At 38.1% G+C, this 19,996-nt stretch overlaps 1 protein-coding gene across 1 annotated transcript; it reads right to left on the bottom strand.

Moving 5' to 3' along the window:
* Positions 1-9,149: 9,149 nt before the first annotated feature.
* Positions 9,150-13,455, bottom strand: LOC102700704 (probable inorganic phosphate transporter 1-4). The gene is made up of 2 exons (XM_040523358.1): positions 13,386-13,455; positions 9,150-10,868 (listed from the first exon to the last, which is right to left on the bottom strand). The coding sequence occupies exon 2, from the start codon at positions 10,853-10,855 to the stop codon at positions 9,248-9,250; it is 1,608 nt and encodes a 535-aa protein (XP_040379292.1). The 5' UTR covers positions 10,856-10,868; positions 13,386-13,455; the 3' UTR covers positions 9,150-9,247.
* Positions 13,456-19,996: the final 6,541 nt, after the last annotated feature.

The raw sequence follows: 19,996 nt of genomic DNA, 5'->3' as shown, positions 1-19,996 counted from the left end.
GTTAACATGTGCTCTACACATTGTATTTATTTCATGATTTATTGATCATTTTGCATGTGCATGTTTATTTGACTCTTATTCGTATATTTCTTCTTTACGATATATTCGGACAATCCGGAGAGTAAAAAGCCATGTCCAAAGAAGTATAGTGACTACCCTCAGCAGCAAGACAAGCACCTAAGCATATAGAACATATGCTTTCTCTGAAAATGTTTTGTTTGCAATCTATACATATACACGGTTGCGCTACATAGCGCGTCACTGTAGCGCTACAAGCTACGAAACAACGTAGCACGTCACACAGACACATCCCACCCCCGCGCGCTTCCACCCCCCCCCCCCCCCCCCCAAAACAAAAAGGTTGAGGGGTACGAGTCAAAATTTAATTGACTCAAGAAATTGTGGGTATTGGATTAATTATTTGCAGGAGTTAAATTTTAACTTGTGACTGATGAATCACCCTTCGTACAATATGTTTCTTATAAAGTTAAAAATTAACTGATGATGGACGTCGCATGAAACATTCTGAGTATTTCGTTTCAACGGTAGTCGTGATACGAATCAAAATTTAAACGACTCAAGAAATTGTGGGTATTGGATTAATTATTTGCGGGAGTTAAATTTTAACTTAGTGACTGACGAATCATCCTTCGTACAATATGTTTCTTAGAAAGTTAAACATTAACTGATGATGGACATCTGCTTGAAACATTATGAGTATTTCGTTTCTACGGTAGTCATGATAGTTAAAAAAATAACTGTGGACGAACGGAATATTGTGTATGTTGGCATGTTTTGATAGTTAAAATTTATCTTGTGATGAACATAATGGTAACGCTCTAAATCCCGTGTGTAGTTAAAAATTTACTTTAGCCGTACATACGTATGTGTGTTTTGTGGTGATGTGGTTTTTTTCATCGATAGTTAAAATTTAACTATTATGAAATATGTCTTCGTTGAGGCGTTGGTATGGGTGATTGATCTGTAGTGGTAGTTAAAATTTAACTACAGATCGGATTGGCTGCGTGATGATCATGCAAAATCAAATAAAAAAGATATCGTATCTAAAAAACGGAATCGTTGAGTTTCCTCGCTGTGGATTACTTTGCATGAAAAACATTTATTCTTGCCGCTATATGTTGCCTCCTGCATTGTTCAACCACACCAGACGATCATTGATGAGAAAAAAATCATGTGCCACTGAGACCCCAAAAGAGGTGTGGCAAAAGCCAGCTAAGATCGATGATGCCACTGTTGAGGTCGACTTGCCGGAGGAGCTAATGGCTCGATATGAGTTGCTCGAAGAGTTTCGTGTGTCGGAGCCTCCTCCCCCGATATTGCCGGATCCTTTCCCGCTGTCACCGACGATGGAGGAGGGCCCCGTTGTCACCGCCGAGGATTTGGGCTACGTTTAAACCCCCTGCCCATCTCCCACGACATCGCCGGATCCTTTCCCACTATCGCCGGCAATGGAGGAGGGCCTCATTGTCACCACCGAGGATTTGGGCTATGTTTCAATCCCCTGCCCATCTCCACTGTCGTATGTCGATGACTTGAACCCACCAGATAACCCTCACAACACCATATTTCGGCACCCCGCCTTCGATGACCATGGTGACCTGTTTATAACACATGAACATGTGGTTTTTTAGGTATGGTGTCGAAACCCAACCAAGGGATGTTCATTCGCCGGCCACCCGCTACAAGCGTCATAGGGGTGAGTAAAATATGCTCCTCTGTGTGCGCTAAAAGTGTCGCGCACCATCGAATGTTAGATTAATCTTATGTGACAGATAATGGTAGAAGAAATGTCACATTGGGTGTGTTTTGAATTTCCATTAATAATAAGCGCTGAGTTGGTATTATGTATTCTGGCACTTTGTGCAAGTTGAATCGTGAATATGGTCGTCCACTGTCCAATTTGGCTCCCTCACATCTCTTGATGGCAGTCCTTTGTCTGCGTGAGTTAATTTTCAACTGTCAGGCATAACATGCACCAAATGTGTCTGAAAAATGCATCACAAGTTAAAAATAACTCCCATCGTTCCTCAAAAATAAAGAGGTAATCTTCACACGGTTGAGCTACCCGATTGTATTACGAGTTAAAAATTAACTTGTAACAATGTTTTTACATTTCTGTAGAAACTGTAAACTCTGTTAACATGCACAATGATACCATGCGATGTGTGTGAAAAGGAATAAAGGTTTTCAGCATACACATTGGTTAAAAAAACTTTCGAAAATCATATAAAATTGTGGCTCGAAAATGAACGGTTGGCATAGACGGACTTTTTTTTAGTCATTGCACTGTATGTCCTCATCGTCTGTATCTCTAAAGGGAGCTTTTAAGTTTTTATCACTCTTTACCACTCTCACTTAATCTCTCTCACAGCTACAGTGAGGAGAGAGTGGCAAATCCTTTGTCACTCACTATATAAAAATTATATAAAAGTGGCAAATAGTTAAATTTCCCCTCTAAAAGACCCATCCTGGAAATCGTTGCTCATCATTTCTCACTCATCTTCAAGGCATCTTTTTATCCCAGAAATGTCAGCGCGACCCTTTGGTTGTGCATTTTGATCATCGTGTATACCTGCGCGGGCCAAGTTGGTTCCATGGCCTCTTGCCCTTCCGCCTCGTGGTCTCCCTCTTTTACCCTTACCCCTATTTGCAACCTTCCTTTTTTTTGCAAAATTTGTTGGGTTTTTCGGGCATGTGTTTGCGTAATGTCCATCCCTCATATGACACCATCCACATTCCCGGGTTCGTAGCTTCTTACCCCTAGCACCAAGAATTACGTCCTCATCTGGCCCACTAAAAGTGCATCTAGGCCCATAATTTGTTTTGATGATTAATGACAATCAAATGATGTGAACTAATGAGTTGTGTGAGAATTTGAAGGTATAGATAGTCGTCAAGAGAAAAGTTGTTGTTGCGCTGCCCACGTGAAAAGAGAAGAAAATCAGTATATTCGTGTTTGAATGTGTATCTGTTTTGAGTTTGAGTTAACTAGGAATGCTCTACTGTAAAGAGGGGTGCGCAAATGAATTTTAGGAATGAATTCGGTGCTCGAAAATATTTTTGAAGTGGATTTTTTCCTCTCATTTTTAAAGTTGTGCTGAATTTATGGAAGTTCCAAAGGAAACTTCGGAAGTTCAGAAGATAGCAAAATTCGGCTCTGTAAAATTCGCGAAAGTTCCGAAGAGAGATTCGGAAGTTTCAAAGAGGTCAATTTCGGTTTAGAAAGAATCACGGAAGTTCCAAAGAAGAGTTTCGGAAGTTCTGAAGAGGTCAATTTCGGTTCTGTAAGATTCACGGAAGTTCCGAAGGTTGTGACCAGAACATCCGAAGACTTGATTTTTTTACAGTTGACTTTGAATTTTCTAAGTGTTGGGGACTGTTATTTTTTATCTGACCAGAAGTTCCGAAAAGAGCATCCTTCCCCCCCCCAACAGGCAGAAAATGATTAGGGGGTATAAATACCCCCTCCCACCCTCAAGTTAGGGTTGCTGCTCACATTGTTGATTCATTTGGCCCTTGGCTTGATTTCTTGAGATTCACTTTGAACCTTATTTTCTCACTTCCTCCTCTCCACGAATCTAAGTGATTTGGATTTTGTGTGTGTGGGAGTTGGTTGTTTGAGTTGGTTTGAGTGTTTGGTGTTGGATTCGTGAGAAATTTCTTGAGCACTAGATTCTTTCCCAAGAACTCGTTGCAAGCTTGTTACTCCTGGTGGTTGAGGACACATAGATAGCTAGACATCGTCCCTTCAGCCACCAAAGTTTTTGTGGTGTGCCGAGGAAAAAACAATCCAGACGGAAAAAAATGGTGAAACCAGGGAGATGTTGCTTACATCATCGACAACCGCTGCATCTCCCGCCGACGTTGCGTGACGCCGGGAGCACTGCTTCGCAATCGTTTTGCGAATCGGAAAACGTAATCTTTTTCATCTTTTTTAGCATTTTCCTTGAAACCTCCATTGTCCGGATTAAGCTAGGTAAAAATGCATTAAGCATAAAACCCTAGGTGTTAAGAACGGGACAAGAATGCGAAAAGTACTGGAAAACAAATCAATGGTTCAACTAACCTGCTGCCCGGATGGGAATGATGGTGAAAGGATCGCCGGGAAGAGGATGCGCTGTCGCCGGAAAAATCGCTTCCATCGCAAGAAGTGTTGAAAAACAAAATGGAAAATGAAACATCTGGGGAGACGTGGACGGTGATAACCACGCCAGTTTTGATGTGCCTGAAACCAGAAGATTATCTGCCGCTAATACTGTAGGTGACTTAACAAAACGGCTATAATATGATGACACAACCACGACGTTGTAGGTAAAAATTTAACTCAACATCATTCTTCTACGATGTTTCTATCAGTTAAAATTTGACTGGGCGCAATCAAACCGTGTGAATTTAACTGGCTTCACACAATTAGCATGTGAGGACGATGTTGTAATGTGGGACATGGAGTAAAAAAATTAACTGATGCTGATCACGCGCTATTGGTTGTTGCATTAAAAATTAACTCAACTCCACATGTCGTGAGTTGCTCATATAAAGTTAAATGTTAACTTTGCGGTTCATGGAGCTGCAGGTTTTGCGCGGTACAGTTTGTGGGGTCAGGTACTAATGCTGAATCATGCGCTATCGGTTGTTATCGTGAATTTTTAACTTGAACTCTATGTGCGGAACGCTTGTAAAAAAGAATTAAAAATTAACTTTGATATTCATATATGCGCGGGTTTGGGGGTGATTGACAGTTAGCAGGGTCAGGGTGGTATGACTATGCAGCGCTTTAAGTGTTACGTAACAAACATCGCATGACACACCATAACCGAATCAGACCCCACACCACCCACCAACAGGGCAACCACCCCACCTTTACACATTACAGTTAAATTTTAATTTTTTGAATTACTTACGGGATACCTCTGAATAAAGTGAGTTAAGTTTTGACTACTTTCGATCAAATTTTAATTTACTGAAGCACGAATACAATCCAGTAAACGTGAGTTAATTTTAACTCAAGAACACATTGCACACATATTGAGTTATTTTTTTAACTGACATGCTCACCAGCAAACACGCACATCATGTTGTTATACTATGCAATTAAAGTTTAACTTATCAAACAACACAACACATGCTAGCCGTACGAGTTCTGGTAGTGGGGTTGAATGTGTGATGAAAGTTAATGTTTAACTCCTAAATTAGTAAACGCACATATTCCTTTCATCTTATCATCAGTTAAATTTTAACTCCACAGCATATTGTAGTAAACACCCCACGCATATATAACTTATTGTTTTAACTCAACACTTGTATCTTTCATATGTCAGTTTTTTTAATTCCACTAGCTTTGTTGGGGGTTGTATGACGTGGAGGTTGGTTGGTTGATCACTGTGTGACGCGCTACGTTGCTTCGTAGCACGCAGCACTCCTGTGGCGCGCTGTAGCGTCACCGTATATATATATATATACATATATATATATATATGTGTATATACATATATATATATATGTGTATATATATATATATACACATGCCTTGTCTAGTTATTAATATTGTTAGATTTGTGTACGTTGGGAATATTTGGGATGTTTACTTCATTCATGCTTAGTGCTAATAGAATTATAAGGATGGACAGTACTATTATTTATTATTTGTGATATATAGACAACTTTTAGTAATGGGCATAAAACTTCAGCACTTACAATAAATAATGGTTGATAAAATATGTTGGACTTGGACGGGTGATAGGGCAATGAAGGGAGGTTGGTTTTCTCTGATGCAAGTAGCCATGTCTGGGTCATTAAGGACCGAACATTTTGGCATCTATTCAAGCACCTTTTGTACATACCACATGTCTTATTTGGGACCGGCTTGTTCTTTACTAGTTCTACTGTGATAATTTATACCACGTTGGAGAGACGTGAGGGAAGATAGCCTTTTGGACGGCCTCGGGTGCCTATATTGGCCAAGGGTGCCTCCCATGTGGCGCGCCCGCCTTGGTCACACCATGCACGCAGGTGACTGAGTCATGAGGAACCCCTGCGTGATATAGGTGGTTAGGGTGGGATTACAAAAGGCATGTAATAATCTTGTATCATTTGCGTACCGCACTCAATAGGGTGTGTATCTTTTGATCCTTGTTTATTTTGTGTGGGTCCAGTTGTACACCTCTGATCAGAGTATAATCTATTTGAATTGTCGCATCCTCGTTTATGAACATTGCTTGATGTGTTAGTCAATTATGTTAGCATCAAATGTGGATTAATATAGATATATTTATGTTTGATGGTGATGTTGGCATGTTGTGCCATGGTGGTGTGGACTTTAGTAGTCCTTTGTTGTTGATGAGAGGGTCATTTGGGCTCCTTTGCTTATGCATTTCAGAATTATATACTTGTTGTCCATAAGTTAAAATGATGCTAGATTTACTATTCCTTAGCCATTTTACTTGTTATTTGCACAATAAAATTGGCTTTATGCAAATATTGAACCTAGATGTTGAAGTTAAGCTAAATCGTGCATACTCCTCTCTCCCCTTATATATATAATTTTGGGTAAGACTTGTGATTACAATCTTGTACTTAACCCGGTGTCAACAATTTCAGGAGAGGATTCTAGTTGTGAGTTGTGCTTCTTCTGTGGTCATTGCCGTGCCATGGGTGACTAGGGTGATGAGTGATCCCTTCTCTTGCAGCTTGGTTTTTGCCCGGTTAGTTTGCCTTTTTAGGGCTGTGGCACCACTGGCTTTTGTTTTATGCTTATTAGTTTTATTTGAGACTTCCGCTGCTACATAAGTTGTACATGTTGGGACCTCGGATCCTATGTTGTGTCATATACCTCGCTAATTATTATCCAGGATATGGTACTTGTTGTGACTATTAATTGCTTGCGATGAAAGTGTGAGGCTAGTCGCATTCCCGGGTACTACATAAGCATGAGTAATGGGTTTTGCTCGCTTGAGATAATCGGGGATAACGCTTTGGATCGAGTTACTGGGGTATACTTTTGGTCACTACCTTCGAGTGGTTGACGGGCGCAAGCTATCTTACGGTTATATCTTGTGCTCACTACTTGGCATTTCGGTTACTATAACAGAAGGTTGTAAACCGCAATCATAGACACGTTGAGGACGAGCGGCCATTCCGGTTAATATAACAGAATGTTCATCTTACGGTTATGCGTGTATGGATTCCACTCCTCCAATAATATGTGGTGGTCACGTTGGACACCGGATGATATAATACTCAGGGTGTCCACACCTCTCCCTCAAGTACCTAATATCTATTGCACATTCACTTAACATGCTCTAGCATTTTTCCTGCGAGAATATTCAGACTGGCAAGTCAAGCCAGCAAGTCAGGTTCGCTAGATGACAATTGACTACAACAAGTGCATAGAAAAGTCAAAAACTCCAGCATGCCTATGAGAGTTGAACATTCCAACATGTCTATGGGAGTCGAACATTCCAGCATCCTTATAGAAGATGAACCTCCTAACATGCTTATGAAAGATGATCATTTCAACATGTGACTTGCGTGTTGAACGGATAGGGGCAAGGTGACCATATACCAACAGATTGTTACGAAGATGAAGATCTGCGTTTGCCCTTTTATAGTAATCCTTTTGTTACTGTATTACTTTGATGCATGTGCGTAGATATAAAAAAAATATAGTGAGTTCAAGGAGCTAAATGTTTGCACTTTTTGGGATTTTGGCAGCACAATTGTGTTTTTTTATCCTTTTGCCCACGCATTGTAGATTTGTCTCTTCAAGGTTGCTCACACTTTTGCAAAAGAAAATGACATGTTGCATGTGTTATTTTTTTTTTTTTTGGGCTGTGTTTTAACTGTTGTGGTGACCTCTATTGTTCAGACAGTTGTTTACAAAGAAGTTGGCATGAGCTCTTTTAATTCACTGAAGTATTATTTTCAATGTACACCGAAAGCACATATTCTTCGGAAAACATAAAATTTTGTTCTTTTTGCGTCATGTGTTGTGTTATTTTTTTGGTTGGGAGGCATTGCATATTTGCATGATTTCAACTCACCTACAAAGATATGGGCCCAAAAATATCATTAATATCTGGTCTAAAAAGACTAAACCCCATGGCCTTGGAACTCAGCCAAAACCAACACATCCAAAGCCGCTAAGAAAGAAAGCCCGTAAACAGAGTATGGGTGTTCATTTGTTGTCCCTTTGTCTTAAGAGTTTTTTTACCATCTTTAAAAAATATCTCAAGATATTATATTTTTAAGGTATTATACTTTTTAGTGTAAAATGTATGCCTCCTTAAGGTATCAAAAATTAATACTAAAATTCTTGATACCTTGAGATACTTTTGAAGAACGATAAAAAAGTCCTTATCCTAAATATTGGATACAGCTCTCATAGTTCTCAGAATTGACCGGCAAAACAAAAAATGGACGAACATGAGGAATAGGTGTTAAACTATGCAATTCTGTAACACACAGCGATTCACGCTGAACTTAAACTGGATAATCACAGCTAACCCTGTTTTCACTTTTTACAGCTACCACAGACAAGACATACTGCCGCCATATTTTTGCATTTGCTTATATTGATAAGCCAATATTTAAATTTTCAACATTAAATTTAAAGTTATTTTTTTATTTTTTATCGCAGTTTGTTTTTTTAACTTTGGCTTTTAAATCACTACGAACATATATATATAGTCTAGCTACGGTGAGTTACAACTTACGGGTTGCTCCGTGAGTCGGGGTGCAAAAACATATTAAATCACCTCTAAATTTCGATTTATATGACTCACTAGATTCTTCATATCAAAATCTTGTAGCACGCAAAAATTTTCTATTTTTGGAGATTTTTAACTATTTTTTTAGATTTCTAAAAGTGATCATAATATATTAATAAAATAATCAATGTGTTATACACCACTTTTAAAAATCTAAAATAATACTTAAAAATCTCAAAAAATGAAAAAATTTTGTGTGCTATAAGATTTTGATACAAAGAATCTAGTGAGCCATATAAATCAAAATTTAGAGATGATTTGGTATGTTTTTGGACCCCGACTCACGGAGCAGCCCGTGAGTTACAACTCACCGTAGCTAAACTCTCTATATATATTATTTATAAATTATTATTCATCTTCAAATATATCGTTTGGCTTTTTATTGAAAATGGCTGAACATAAGTGGTCATTGTACAACACAGCACGGGTGACCATTATTTGTGAAAAGTATATACTGTATATCATGCCGGCGGCGCCGGCGCAGTCCGGTGATCGCTCGTCTCGGACATATCGTCGTCGTCCTCGTTCTCGCCGGAGAGCTCCTCCAGCGACTTCCCCTTCGACTCCGGCACCAGGAACGTGAAGAAGAACCCGATGACGTTGCACCCGGCGAGGAAGAAGAGCGAGTTGCGCACGCCGATGCCCGGCGGGTACCCGGGGTCCGTGTTGTTCGGGTCCGTGTTCTGCGCCGCGTACAGGAACCCGAAGGCCCCCACGATGGCGCCGGCCTTCCCCGCCGCCGCCGAGATGCCGTGGCAGGTGGAACGCAGCCTCGCCGGGAAGATCTCCGCCGGCACGATGAAGGTGGTGGAGTTGGGCCCGAAGTTGGCGAAGAAGAAGGTGAAGGCGTACATGACGACGAAGCCGATGTGGTTCCCCGGCTTGGTCCAGTGGTGGTAGGGGATGGCGAGGCCGAGCATGAACACCGTCATGAAGAAGAAGCCGCCGAGCTGGATGACGAAGCGGCCGATGATGTCGATGAAGAGGACGGTGAACCAGTAGCCCGGGATGGTGCCGCACAGCGCCACCAGCGTCTGCGCGCGGGAGATCTTGAACATCTCCTGCAGGGCGCTCATGGTGTCCGCCTTGGGCAGCCACTGCACCGCCGTGTAGATGTCCTTCTGGAACAGGTTCGACGAGTAGAAGGCGATGTCCAGCACGAACCAGCACACCGTCGTGCCCAGCAGGTGGCGGCCATGGCGCTGCATGAACTGGCGGGAGAATAGCCCGAACTGCTCGCGCTGCGCGAGCTCCGCCGCCTTGTCCGGCTCCTCGACGATCTCGACGTTGAGCACCTTCGTCATGTCGGCGGCGGCCTGCTTCGCGTTCTTGGCGACCAGCGCCGTGTAGCGCGCCGTCTCCGGCATCTTCATCCGCCAGTAGTAGGTGAGCACCGCCGGGATGGCGCCGAACATGAGCACGATGCGCCACGCGTAGTCGGCCTCCGGCACGGTGGAGCCGGGCCGGTCATCCCTGTACGCCGGCGCGTCGAACCGCGCCTTGAACCCGGCGGACACGATGAGGGCGACGATGCCGCCGGTGAGGTTGCCGAACCCCTGCATGGCGAACACGGCGGCGATGAACGCGCCGCGGGTGCGCTTGTTGGCGTACTCCGACATGATCGTCGCCGAGAGCGGGTAGTCGCCGCCGATGCCGAAGCCGAGCCAGAACCGGAAGAAGCAGAGAGTCGCCATGACGCCCTTGGCCGACGACCCGAACGACAGGCCGGAGGCGAGGCAGCAGATGACCATGAGCATCAGCGTCATGCCGTACACCTTCTTGCGCCCCATCTTGTCGCCGAGCCACCCGAAGAAGAGCTGGCCGGCGAGCGTGCCGCAGAAGGCGACGCCATTGACGGCGGCGGAGACGCTGGGCGGGAGCGTGCCGGGTCTCTTGGAGTCCCGGTCGAAGTAGTAGATGCGCCCGAGCAGCTTGGTGACGAGGGAGATGGAGAAGAGGTCGTAGGCGTCGGTGAAGAATCCCATGCCGGCGATCACGATCGCCGTGAAATGGTACCACTGCGTCTTCGCCGCGTCGAGCGCGTTCAGCACCTTCAGCTCTCCCGCCATGGCTACTCTGCTCCTGAACCAACACCTGAATCTTATTAGTTCACATTTTTTTTTCCCTACTGAGTCTTATTACTGGAGTTTACAATGAACAAGAAAGTATTACAACCCAATTATGTAAGCATGGTATTTTTGCTTTTGTTTTCGAATAAAATATTTTTTATTTTTTAAACACAGTATAACACGCATGATCTTCTTTCAACCAATTAAAAATACTTTTTAATAAGGCTTAATTTTATTATTTCAAATAATTTGTTGTAACGCACGGGCATTTAACTTATGTTATGAAAATATTTCAAAAACAAAATCTTTAAAATGCATATGGCTTGAAGAATATTTGTTTCAGTTCAGACACGCTAGTATGGTGCACTGTTACTGGAAGTGAAGTTCAGAGAGAGATCTGGAACGGACTACACCGCTAGTTCAGAATCTCCTCATTGCTCAAAGGTTTTGTGCATCAAAATTTTGTTCATATTGTCAAATTTCTCTTCAAATCCAGTTCGGAATTCCCGACTCGCCCCCTTATGAAGGTTGCAATTCGAGAAATTCATGTCCATTAATTCTGTTTGTGGGCAATTTATGAGAGCAGAGATGGGATTCTCGTGAAGGAAGCTGGCTGGATTCAGGTGCATCTCTGCAAAGCCAAGCTTCTTTGGAGGAACTCTTTAAATCCTTAGTGGGTCTACCTCTCGTTTTTGCAATTATCTTGAATAAGTATTAAAAATATTATAAAAATGTTGTGATAGGTTGACTTAGTGTATAACACGATATAAACATGCAATTTCAATTGATTTTGTAAGATGTAAAATAAAAATCAATGTAAATATATACATCATAATCAGTGTTTAATTTAATTTGCTATGTTTCCGCAACTCGTAAAAGTTAAATTTACGCCAGTATATTTGTATATTTTTTATAAGTACTAATCTCTTTCATTATTTTTTTATAATATTTAATTAATATTTCATATGACAAAAGGACAAAAAGATATTGCCAAAAATTGATTCTTAACACTACTATATTAGGAGTTGTCCCAAAATATTGTTGGCATGACTCCTACAAATTTTCCAACTCCAACGACACCTGAACCTAGGCGGCGCCCTGGACGGCGACGGCCCCCTTGGTGTGCGGGCGGAGGCAGCCGAAGGATGACGAAGGAGGGCAACCGATGGAGGGGAAGGAAGCTAGGCGCAAGCAGCAGTGGCCGAGCGACGGAGGGAAAGAAGGTCGGGTGCAAGCGGAGGTGACCGAAGGATGCACGGGAAGAAGGCTGGGCACGGGCAAAGGCAGCCGAACATCGTTAAGGACAGAGTAAGAGTGTGAGAAAGAAAAAGGTACATGTCAAGAAAGAGCAAGAGCGTGTGAAAGATGATTTTTTACTAGTTAGAGTAAATGAGAGTACCAAAATCACCTTCAAACATGGCTTATTTTTTAGTTTGCAATATAAAATTAGGAGCATGTATCAAGGAATGTTGGAGATTAACTTTTAGGCTAATTTCCTAAAAGTATAGTTGATGATTTTTTAATTAGTGGATTAAATCCCGTGAGCCTCGTCTTTTTGCTTTTACTTATGCTTTTAAGCCAAAATTTCAATTTTTAACTTTAAATTTCGAATTGACTGTAGAGTTTATTTCATTTTATTTTTCGGCTTTGCTTTAGACAACTAAGAACACGTATATAAAAAATTTATTTATAAATTATTTTTTATTTATAAATATGTTATTGTTTTTTTTCCAAAAACATGGAAAAATGAGCCCCTGTCCAAATCTGCCGCTATCGCTCAATGTCCGGACAAACTATTGTCACATCGCCTACGGCAGTTGCTAGTATTACGTGGCATCAAGCATCTTTGATCAGGTCAGGTCACGCGGTTAATTCCACACGAATTTTGACCAGTAAATTACGCCCAAAACAAACAAACAAATTTCAAAGTAATTTTGGTGGTTGCTCAACTCTGATGAATGAGGAGAAAATATGCAAAGGGGTTTTGTTGAACTGCTGGTGACCTAGCAGTAAAGAGTACACAACAAGGTCTCTTCTTGTGATTACTTTATGAAGAACTTTTCATGGGATTCATCAGGAAAAGTAAAGAACAATCAGGAATAAGTAGCACCCCTAGACAACATATTACTCATGAATTAGCAGCAGGCTGCAAGGTATTAAATAAAACTTGTGAAAATCCCAAAAAGTTAAATTTCCGAAAAGATGCAAGATGCTGAATATATAATATGTTATATTGACAATGTTAAGACTATTCTATTACTTGAGAGATCTAGGAAGGTATATATATGCCACTTAAAATACCTTTTACCAATACCTATGAAAAACTATTGGAAAACTCAGGAGCAAATATGAACATGAACTTCTAATCCTACTCTAGTTTCAAAGATTATTAGTTTCGGTACCTAGCTACTGCACAGAAAATTATCACATAAGTATAGCAGGTGCATATTATTCAAGGATTGGTGAAAACCACAACATCTCGATCATCAGTAACACTAGAATATAAAGTGAGATATGTTTACATACATACCTGATATTAATTAATAGCCCAGTTAATTTCCTCAGGGATAAACTGCACTGTGCTGCTGCAGGCCCTTGGCAGCGAGCACTGTAGCTCTGAAGAACAGATGGTCAAGAACACTTGGATGGTATTTATAGGAAGGCAAATGACAAGGCTTAGAAAGAGGCACCAATTAATTATTGTCTCGTTTTCTTGGTTTCGCCTAATGTATGATAGATCGGTCAAAGTAATCACGAGTTAGTTTCTTCGAAATTTGGGCAGCCTTTGTCCATGTTATCCATCTACTACTATGTGTACCAGTGATGTTGGATTGTTTGACTTTCTATTGTTTCCTATAATTGGTGTATATTAAGTTTAATTCGTCTGTTTGTGGGGCCAGATGGGACGACATACCCAACGGCTCGGTTTTGTTTGCGTAGAGGTGTTCCCAAAGTACAGTTTAGATGCTTCAGGGATCAATAATTTTAGCTGGTTAAGACAAGACAAGGTTTTACTGAACTTTGCGATGTTTCTTGTTTTTTTAAGAGAACAGCGAGATAGTATTTATATGAATTTAGGAAAGACCAGAAAGACATACACCATAGCTTGGAAAGTCTACTTTACACTTATTGTTTATTTGACTGAGACACTTACAGGCATTTTTTTTTTTTTTTGGATACCGGCGATTTTTCTGATGTCACTGCTTTATAAAGACAAGAATGGTTTCCCTCTTGGACAAGAATACTGAAATGATTTAGGCCACATGCTCCGTTTCTCAGTAACTATCAGCATTGAATATCAGTATTTTGCTTTAACTACTAACAACTTTATATAGTTAAACTATAATGCACAAAAGTTTCATACTTGTACTTATATTTAAAATAAAGAGTAAATTTTGCCAAAACCCAGGTTTTGAGCCATGTATAACACAACACGTACAGTGATATGTTTCAAGAAACCCATATTTTAAGATTAAATGAGATTCCACAAACTTCATATTTAAACTTATATTATCTAATTGGCTAATATATAGTTTGGTAATAGCTTTAAAAATATTATGTGCTATTTCTAAGCATATATAGACATTAGACATATTTTCAACTTGGGTTAGTTATTGAGTACAATATGTTATGTGTAATAGCTTAATTTGTCATTAGTAGTGAGGATTGTGTTGAGTTTTTTTCAATCTTGTGGTACGAGAGTAAGGGAGAAGATAAATTAGGTGTCAATGAGGTGCATTTTGGAACTAGTTATATGTGAGTATATATTAATAACATATATCATAATAGAAATAAGTGTTTTATATATAGACATGGGCTACTTGAAATATTTTGCTCCAAATATAGAGTTTCTTCAAACAAATTACAATACCTAAGGTTTTGCATTACATATTCCCTATAGCTGGTGTTTCCTGAAATTTACTCTAAAATAAACCTTGATGATAATATGGTATCCTTTTTAACTATTTGTATTTAAAAAAAAAGATGAGCGGTCAAAGTTGAAGAATAAATAATTGAACTGTGGCTTATTTCAAAATTAAGGGAATATAAGGCTATGTATATATTTGTTCGCATATACTTTTAACATGTGTCACATGGTAAATATTTAAGGTAATAAGTTTGCAGTCCGAATTAAATTTATTTTCTAGTGCATGCAAATTATAAAAAGCGTGTTTTTTATTAAAAAAAACGTAGTTAGACACCTGTTGGGAGGCTGGTATTGGTTTACATTCAAAGACAAGCTCAGCAAGCCTTTAATAATTAGCTCGTGATTATATAGCAACAATAACAGTAGTAGTAATTACTATTATTATTATTATTATTATTATTATTATTATTATTATTATTATTTAAACACTTAGGAGACAGTACGGCAGTACGTGTCTCGTGCAGTTCCTTTCTTATTCGTATGAGATGTTCCAGTTTTATAATTAAGCTACAGTGTCATGATCACACCTAGAAATTTATGCGAAATTATGCTGATTAAGAGGGTGATTGTTTAGCTTTTTCAGCCAAACAACATATTTATAAAAAAAATAATTTGGTAATAAGTATTTTATATACGTATTCTTAACTATCTAAAAGCCAATGCTGAAAAATAAACTTTGGTAAAAAAATTTTAAAACTAACTCTAAATTTAATGTTAAAAATTTAAATTTTAGTTTATAAGCATAAATATAAACAAAAGATAACGTCTAACGTAATTAAAGAATATACCTCTAGCTAGCAGCTATACAGGAATAGTGTGCTTAAGTTAACTAAGCTTCTATCCAACGTACGTATGCTGGAGACCAGATGGCAATTTATTAGACTTTGAAACCAGCTTCTTGCCACGCCATTCTACTTGACTTGAAAAACGCGGAAATCCAATATTAATATATTATCGCACCGTTTTTGTCGAGGCAGATATATTTGTCGTGTGTACACTGATAGAAGCTAAGTACGTACAGCCCGAGTCGATAATAACCAAAATCCACAATTCTGCAGCACATTCTTTGGTATATAATTCTACACCATGCTACTGACCATATTGCCGATGTGAAAACATTGTCCTCTCATATATATACATCCAACCGGCTGTTCCAGCTGAGCTTTTCTCGTCGAGGAAATTAAACACCCGAAAATATAAATAGTGCATATTTAGGCCTAATTAGTGCATACTACTACTCCATAAGTACTAAGGAAAATACTTCCACCATTTCAGCTTCAAATAAAATTCTCTTAACTTTACTTGTCTGATGTACGTACTATCCCATTACACACACTGTTCTATTCGTTGTTACTAATCTTGAAACAAGATCTTATATGATTATATTTTTATCAAAAATGTAATTTATTTAATAATATATCTAAATTACTTTTAGATTTGATTAATTTACTTCTTACACATATTATAAAAGTAACTTAAAACAAGACGAAAGCGAGTTCTCACGACATTAAATATAAATCTATTATAGAGGTAAAATAGAGTCTATCTACAATTACATTAATCAACAAAACTAACAGAACTGACTATTCACAGTATTATAATTATGATGTAATTTATCAAATATAAAATTAATTGACATATGTGATAAAAAAAACCATTTACAGAAATAATAAATGTAATTTACAACATACACGATTAAATTACTTCCATACCATATGCAAAATTACTTTTTAAGATTGATTAAATTACTTCCTAGACATTTACAAAAGTAACTTCAATAAAGCCTAAAGGTTATTTCTGCAAATTAGAAAAGTAGCTTAAAATACAATGAAAGTACGTTACCTCGACATTAAAACCAAATCTATTGTGTGGTGGTTAAAAACTATGAGTCTATCTAAAAGCCAAATGTAATCAACCCATATTATTGAACTATTCAAAATATTATAAATGTATAAGAAGTAATATAATCAAATGTAAAAGTAGTAATAAGTAATTTATAGGTTTAATTACAACGAACATAATATGGTCTAATTGGATTGTAGATTGGACAAGTAATTTAAGAGAAAAGATTATTATAATTTTCTATGTTAGAAAATTTAGGGAGTAATTAGCTAGGCTAATTAGTGCATATGCATTGTTTAGTCCCATCCGGAAAACATATAGACCATTGCAACATTTAATCAAGTATTAATTACTATAAACTTAAAAAATATTTTGTTGTTTTTAGGAATAATTTTATTCAGTAAACCTTTTTTAAAGAAAAAATTGGCATAACATGCTCAATAAAATCAAAGAAGAAACCATCGAGGCATAATGCTGAGCTATGCAAATAGACCAACCTTGGGGTACACACATTAATATGTCCTATGATATATAGTGCGTTTGGCTTTCAATTTGGTGTACTATACTAGGTCTAGTAGATAAAACGAAAGTATATGTACTTTCGATTGGATAGAATGAACAAAGAGATATAATAATACATGACTTCTGAGTTCGATTTTTTGCTCTGAAAATCACGAGTCGACAACCACAGCTTGCATGGTTTGATGTTCTTTTTCTCCACTAAAATCGAATTTTGCCCCCGCCCCCCCCCCCCCCCTCCCCAACTACACGCGCGCGCGCCACAGGGCTTGCTCCACGGAAATACACCTATTTGCCAATAGAAGTGTTGGCTTACTTATACGCCCGATATATCGTATAACCCTCGAGTGTCTTAATGGAACATGGTATAGTATTTATATTGTCCCCGATAAAAATTCACTTTAGAAAATAATTCTTTTGATTCAACCATATTTTTCTCAACTCAACAATGTGAAGTATTAATCTTATATTTATGGTATCAAGAAATCACATTAGACAATAATATATATCAAACCCTCTTTTATCTGTGCAAAACAAAAAAACATTAGTAGGTGATCCCATAAATCTATGCAATTGACCTAGAATTAACTATTCTTGTTAATCAATGATTTCTTATAGATATGACGGCCATCACAAATTGTAAGTACTAATTTGTTAAGAATCAAACGAATTGAAGTTACAGTGTCATCACGCGAGCAAAAAGCTATCCATGTGTGATGGCCTCAAAGTTGTACGTTGGCAGTATATGCTCTGTACCTACAAGGAACCAAACAACTTCTCTTTAACAACCTAGCTAAGAAAAGCTAGGAAACAAGCATACCAAGCTTTGCATCTAAACCAGGCTGAGTCGGGCCATCTCCACACAAACGAGCCAGGTTAGATGTTATACAGGAGCCAACCAAACACACCACACACACCCTTAGTAGCTCGCACCTCGTGTAACCAAAACACCACACTTAGGTCAGGTTCTTTTTTCTCCCTTTCTAACCCAGATTTTCTCGTTTTCCACGCTTACGTTTTCTGAACTGTTAAATGGTGTATTTTTTTAAAAAAATTGTATAGAGAAGTTACTTAGAAAAATCATATTAATCTATTTTATAACATTTTTTAAAAAATAATTAAATAATCATATACTAATATATTAGTACATTTTCCGTGCGGGATAGATAAATAAGCCGAACGCGGCCTTACTTCTTTGAAGTCATTTGACCTGGAAGCGCAAAACGTGATGAAAACTTAAATTAAAGGTATAATCTAGTATGAAAAATAGAACTGAAAATCAGAAGGAATTTGTATTAGTATTTGTCCAAAACGTGTCTAGTCCTTTAAAATTCCTCTGAAGAAATTCTAAATAACATACTGAGAGATGCATAGGATTTTTTCAGCCATGGGATGATTTCCTCTACCTTATCTATAGAAATCCCTCAATTGGAAATGAATCGAAATTTATCCACCATGCAAAATAGTCCTAAATTAAAATCTTTATGACCTAGTCATCTACAAATTTAATTAACGTTGACAGCTTATCGTGGGTACCTGCTTAGGAAGGAGTGTATTGTTTGGGCTCCAGGAGGCATATTCCTCGAGAAGTTTACATCAGAGGAGTGATAGTCCAATTATTCCCGTTTAATTTTCTCTTCGGAGTTTACTTGGCGTGCCAGGAAAGCATTGGTACATGTTTACTTCAGGTCTCTACTGCTAAGATGTAAATTCTACCCTTTGCATTGGTTTTTGATAAATAACGTTGTTGACATTTAAATTTATATTTGAAGATTTGTCTTATTAAAAAATATGTAAATACAAAAAAATTATATTGAATACAAGTTTAAAAAAATAGTAATTATATTTTTTTAACGAGACAAATAGTCAAACATGTATGTCAACATATTGATTGTATTATCCATTAAAAACTAGAGACTAAGCATTTGTATTAATCATGGATACGTTATTTTTAATTAAAGGTGAAAGATTATCTAATTTTTATGATAGCTATTTAATTGTATAAATGATGAAATTAGTTATTAAAAAGTTCGAAGTCTATTTTTAGAAATATGAGATGATAAGTTCTATATAGAAACTTATTAAAATTAGCACTTCCGAAAACATTCGTGCAAAAGTCAGAAAAAAAACAGAGACTAATCGGGTAAAGAACACACCCTATGTATGTGTTGGTTTCCGTCCCCATACATAAGTGAGATTTGTTAGTATAATCTCTACAGTTATATTGTTATTATAGGACATCTGATATATGGGCTGACTTCGGTGCATTTTACTGGTAGTAGAATTTAACCTATATCGTTGATCTATTTTTATCGGACGATTGTGATTAAATTATACTAGCAACAATATTATATGCAGTAGAAATTTAAAGGGTAATATCGTCTTTTTTATTGTGATCTTTATTGCAAAAGAATTAAAATTACAAAATACTGCTAATCAAGTAATTAACAAAGTAAAAAATATTCTTTTTCTACTGATAGTATAATATTACAAGTAAAATGTACTGAAGAGTTGCCCCTGATATATATATATTAATTATCTGTACGATTGATTATTAGCTGCTCAATCAATCGGTTTGACATCACATATCGTATCTACGTACGTTGCTGGTGTACTTGATTACATATTATCTTATAATAATATTATCCTGACAGTTTTCTGTTCACATCTACTCCCATGATTGTTGTGACCTTGTTATATTTTGGTCCATGTTGCGTAATCAATCTATCCTTCCTTCAAAATTTAAACCAGCTGGAGTATCATGCAAAGTATCATACGGATTTAATTACTGGATGAATGTTGGGCCCTGCATAACTGGGCCCTAGAGAGTTCACATAATTAGATAGATGGCC

The sequence above is a fragment of the Oryza brachyantha genome, chromosome 4 (assembly GCF_000231095.2).
Source record: "Oryza brachyantha chromosome 4, ObraRS2, whole genome shotgun sequence".
NCBI classification, from domain to species: Eukaryota; Viridiplantae; Streptophyta; class Magnoliopsida; order Poales; family Poaceae; genus Oryza; species Oryza brachyantha.
Note: the sequence above shows the minus strand (reverse complement) of the source record. Positions and strands in the feature narration are given on the sequence as shown.

Bases quoted from the DNA above. Each gene is read 5' to 3' on its own strand.
- LOC102700704 (XM_040523358.1), bottom strand. From the start codon at position 10,855: ATGGCGGGAGAGCTGAAGGTGCTGAACGCGCTCGACGCGGCGAAGACG.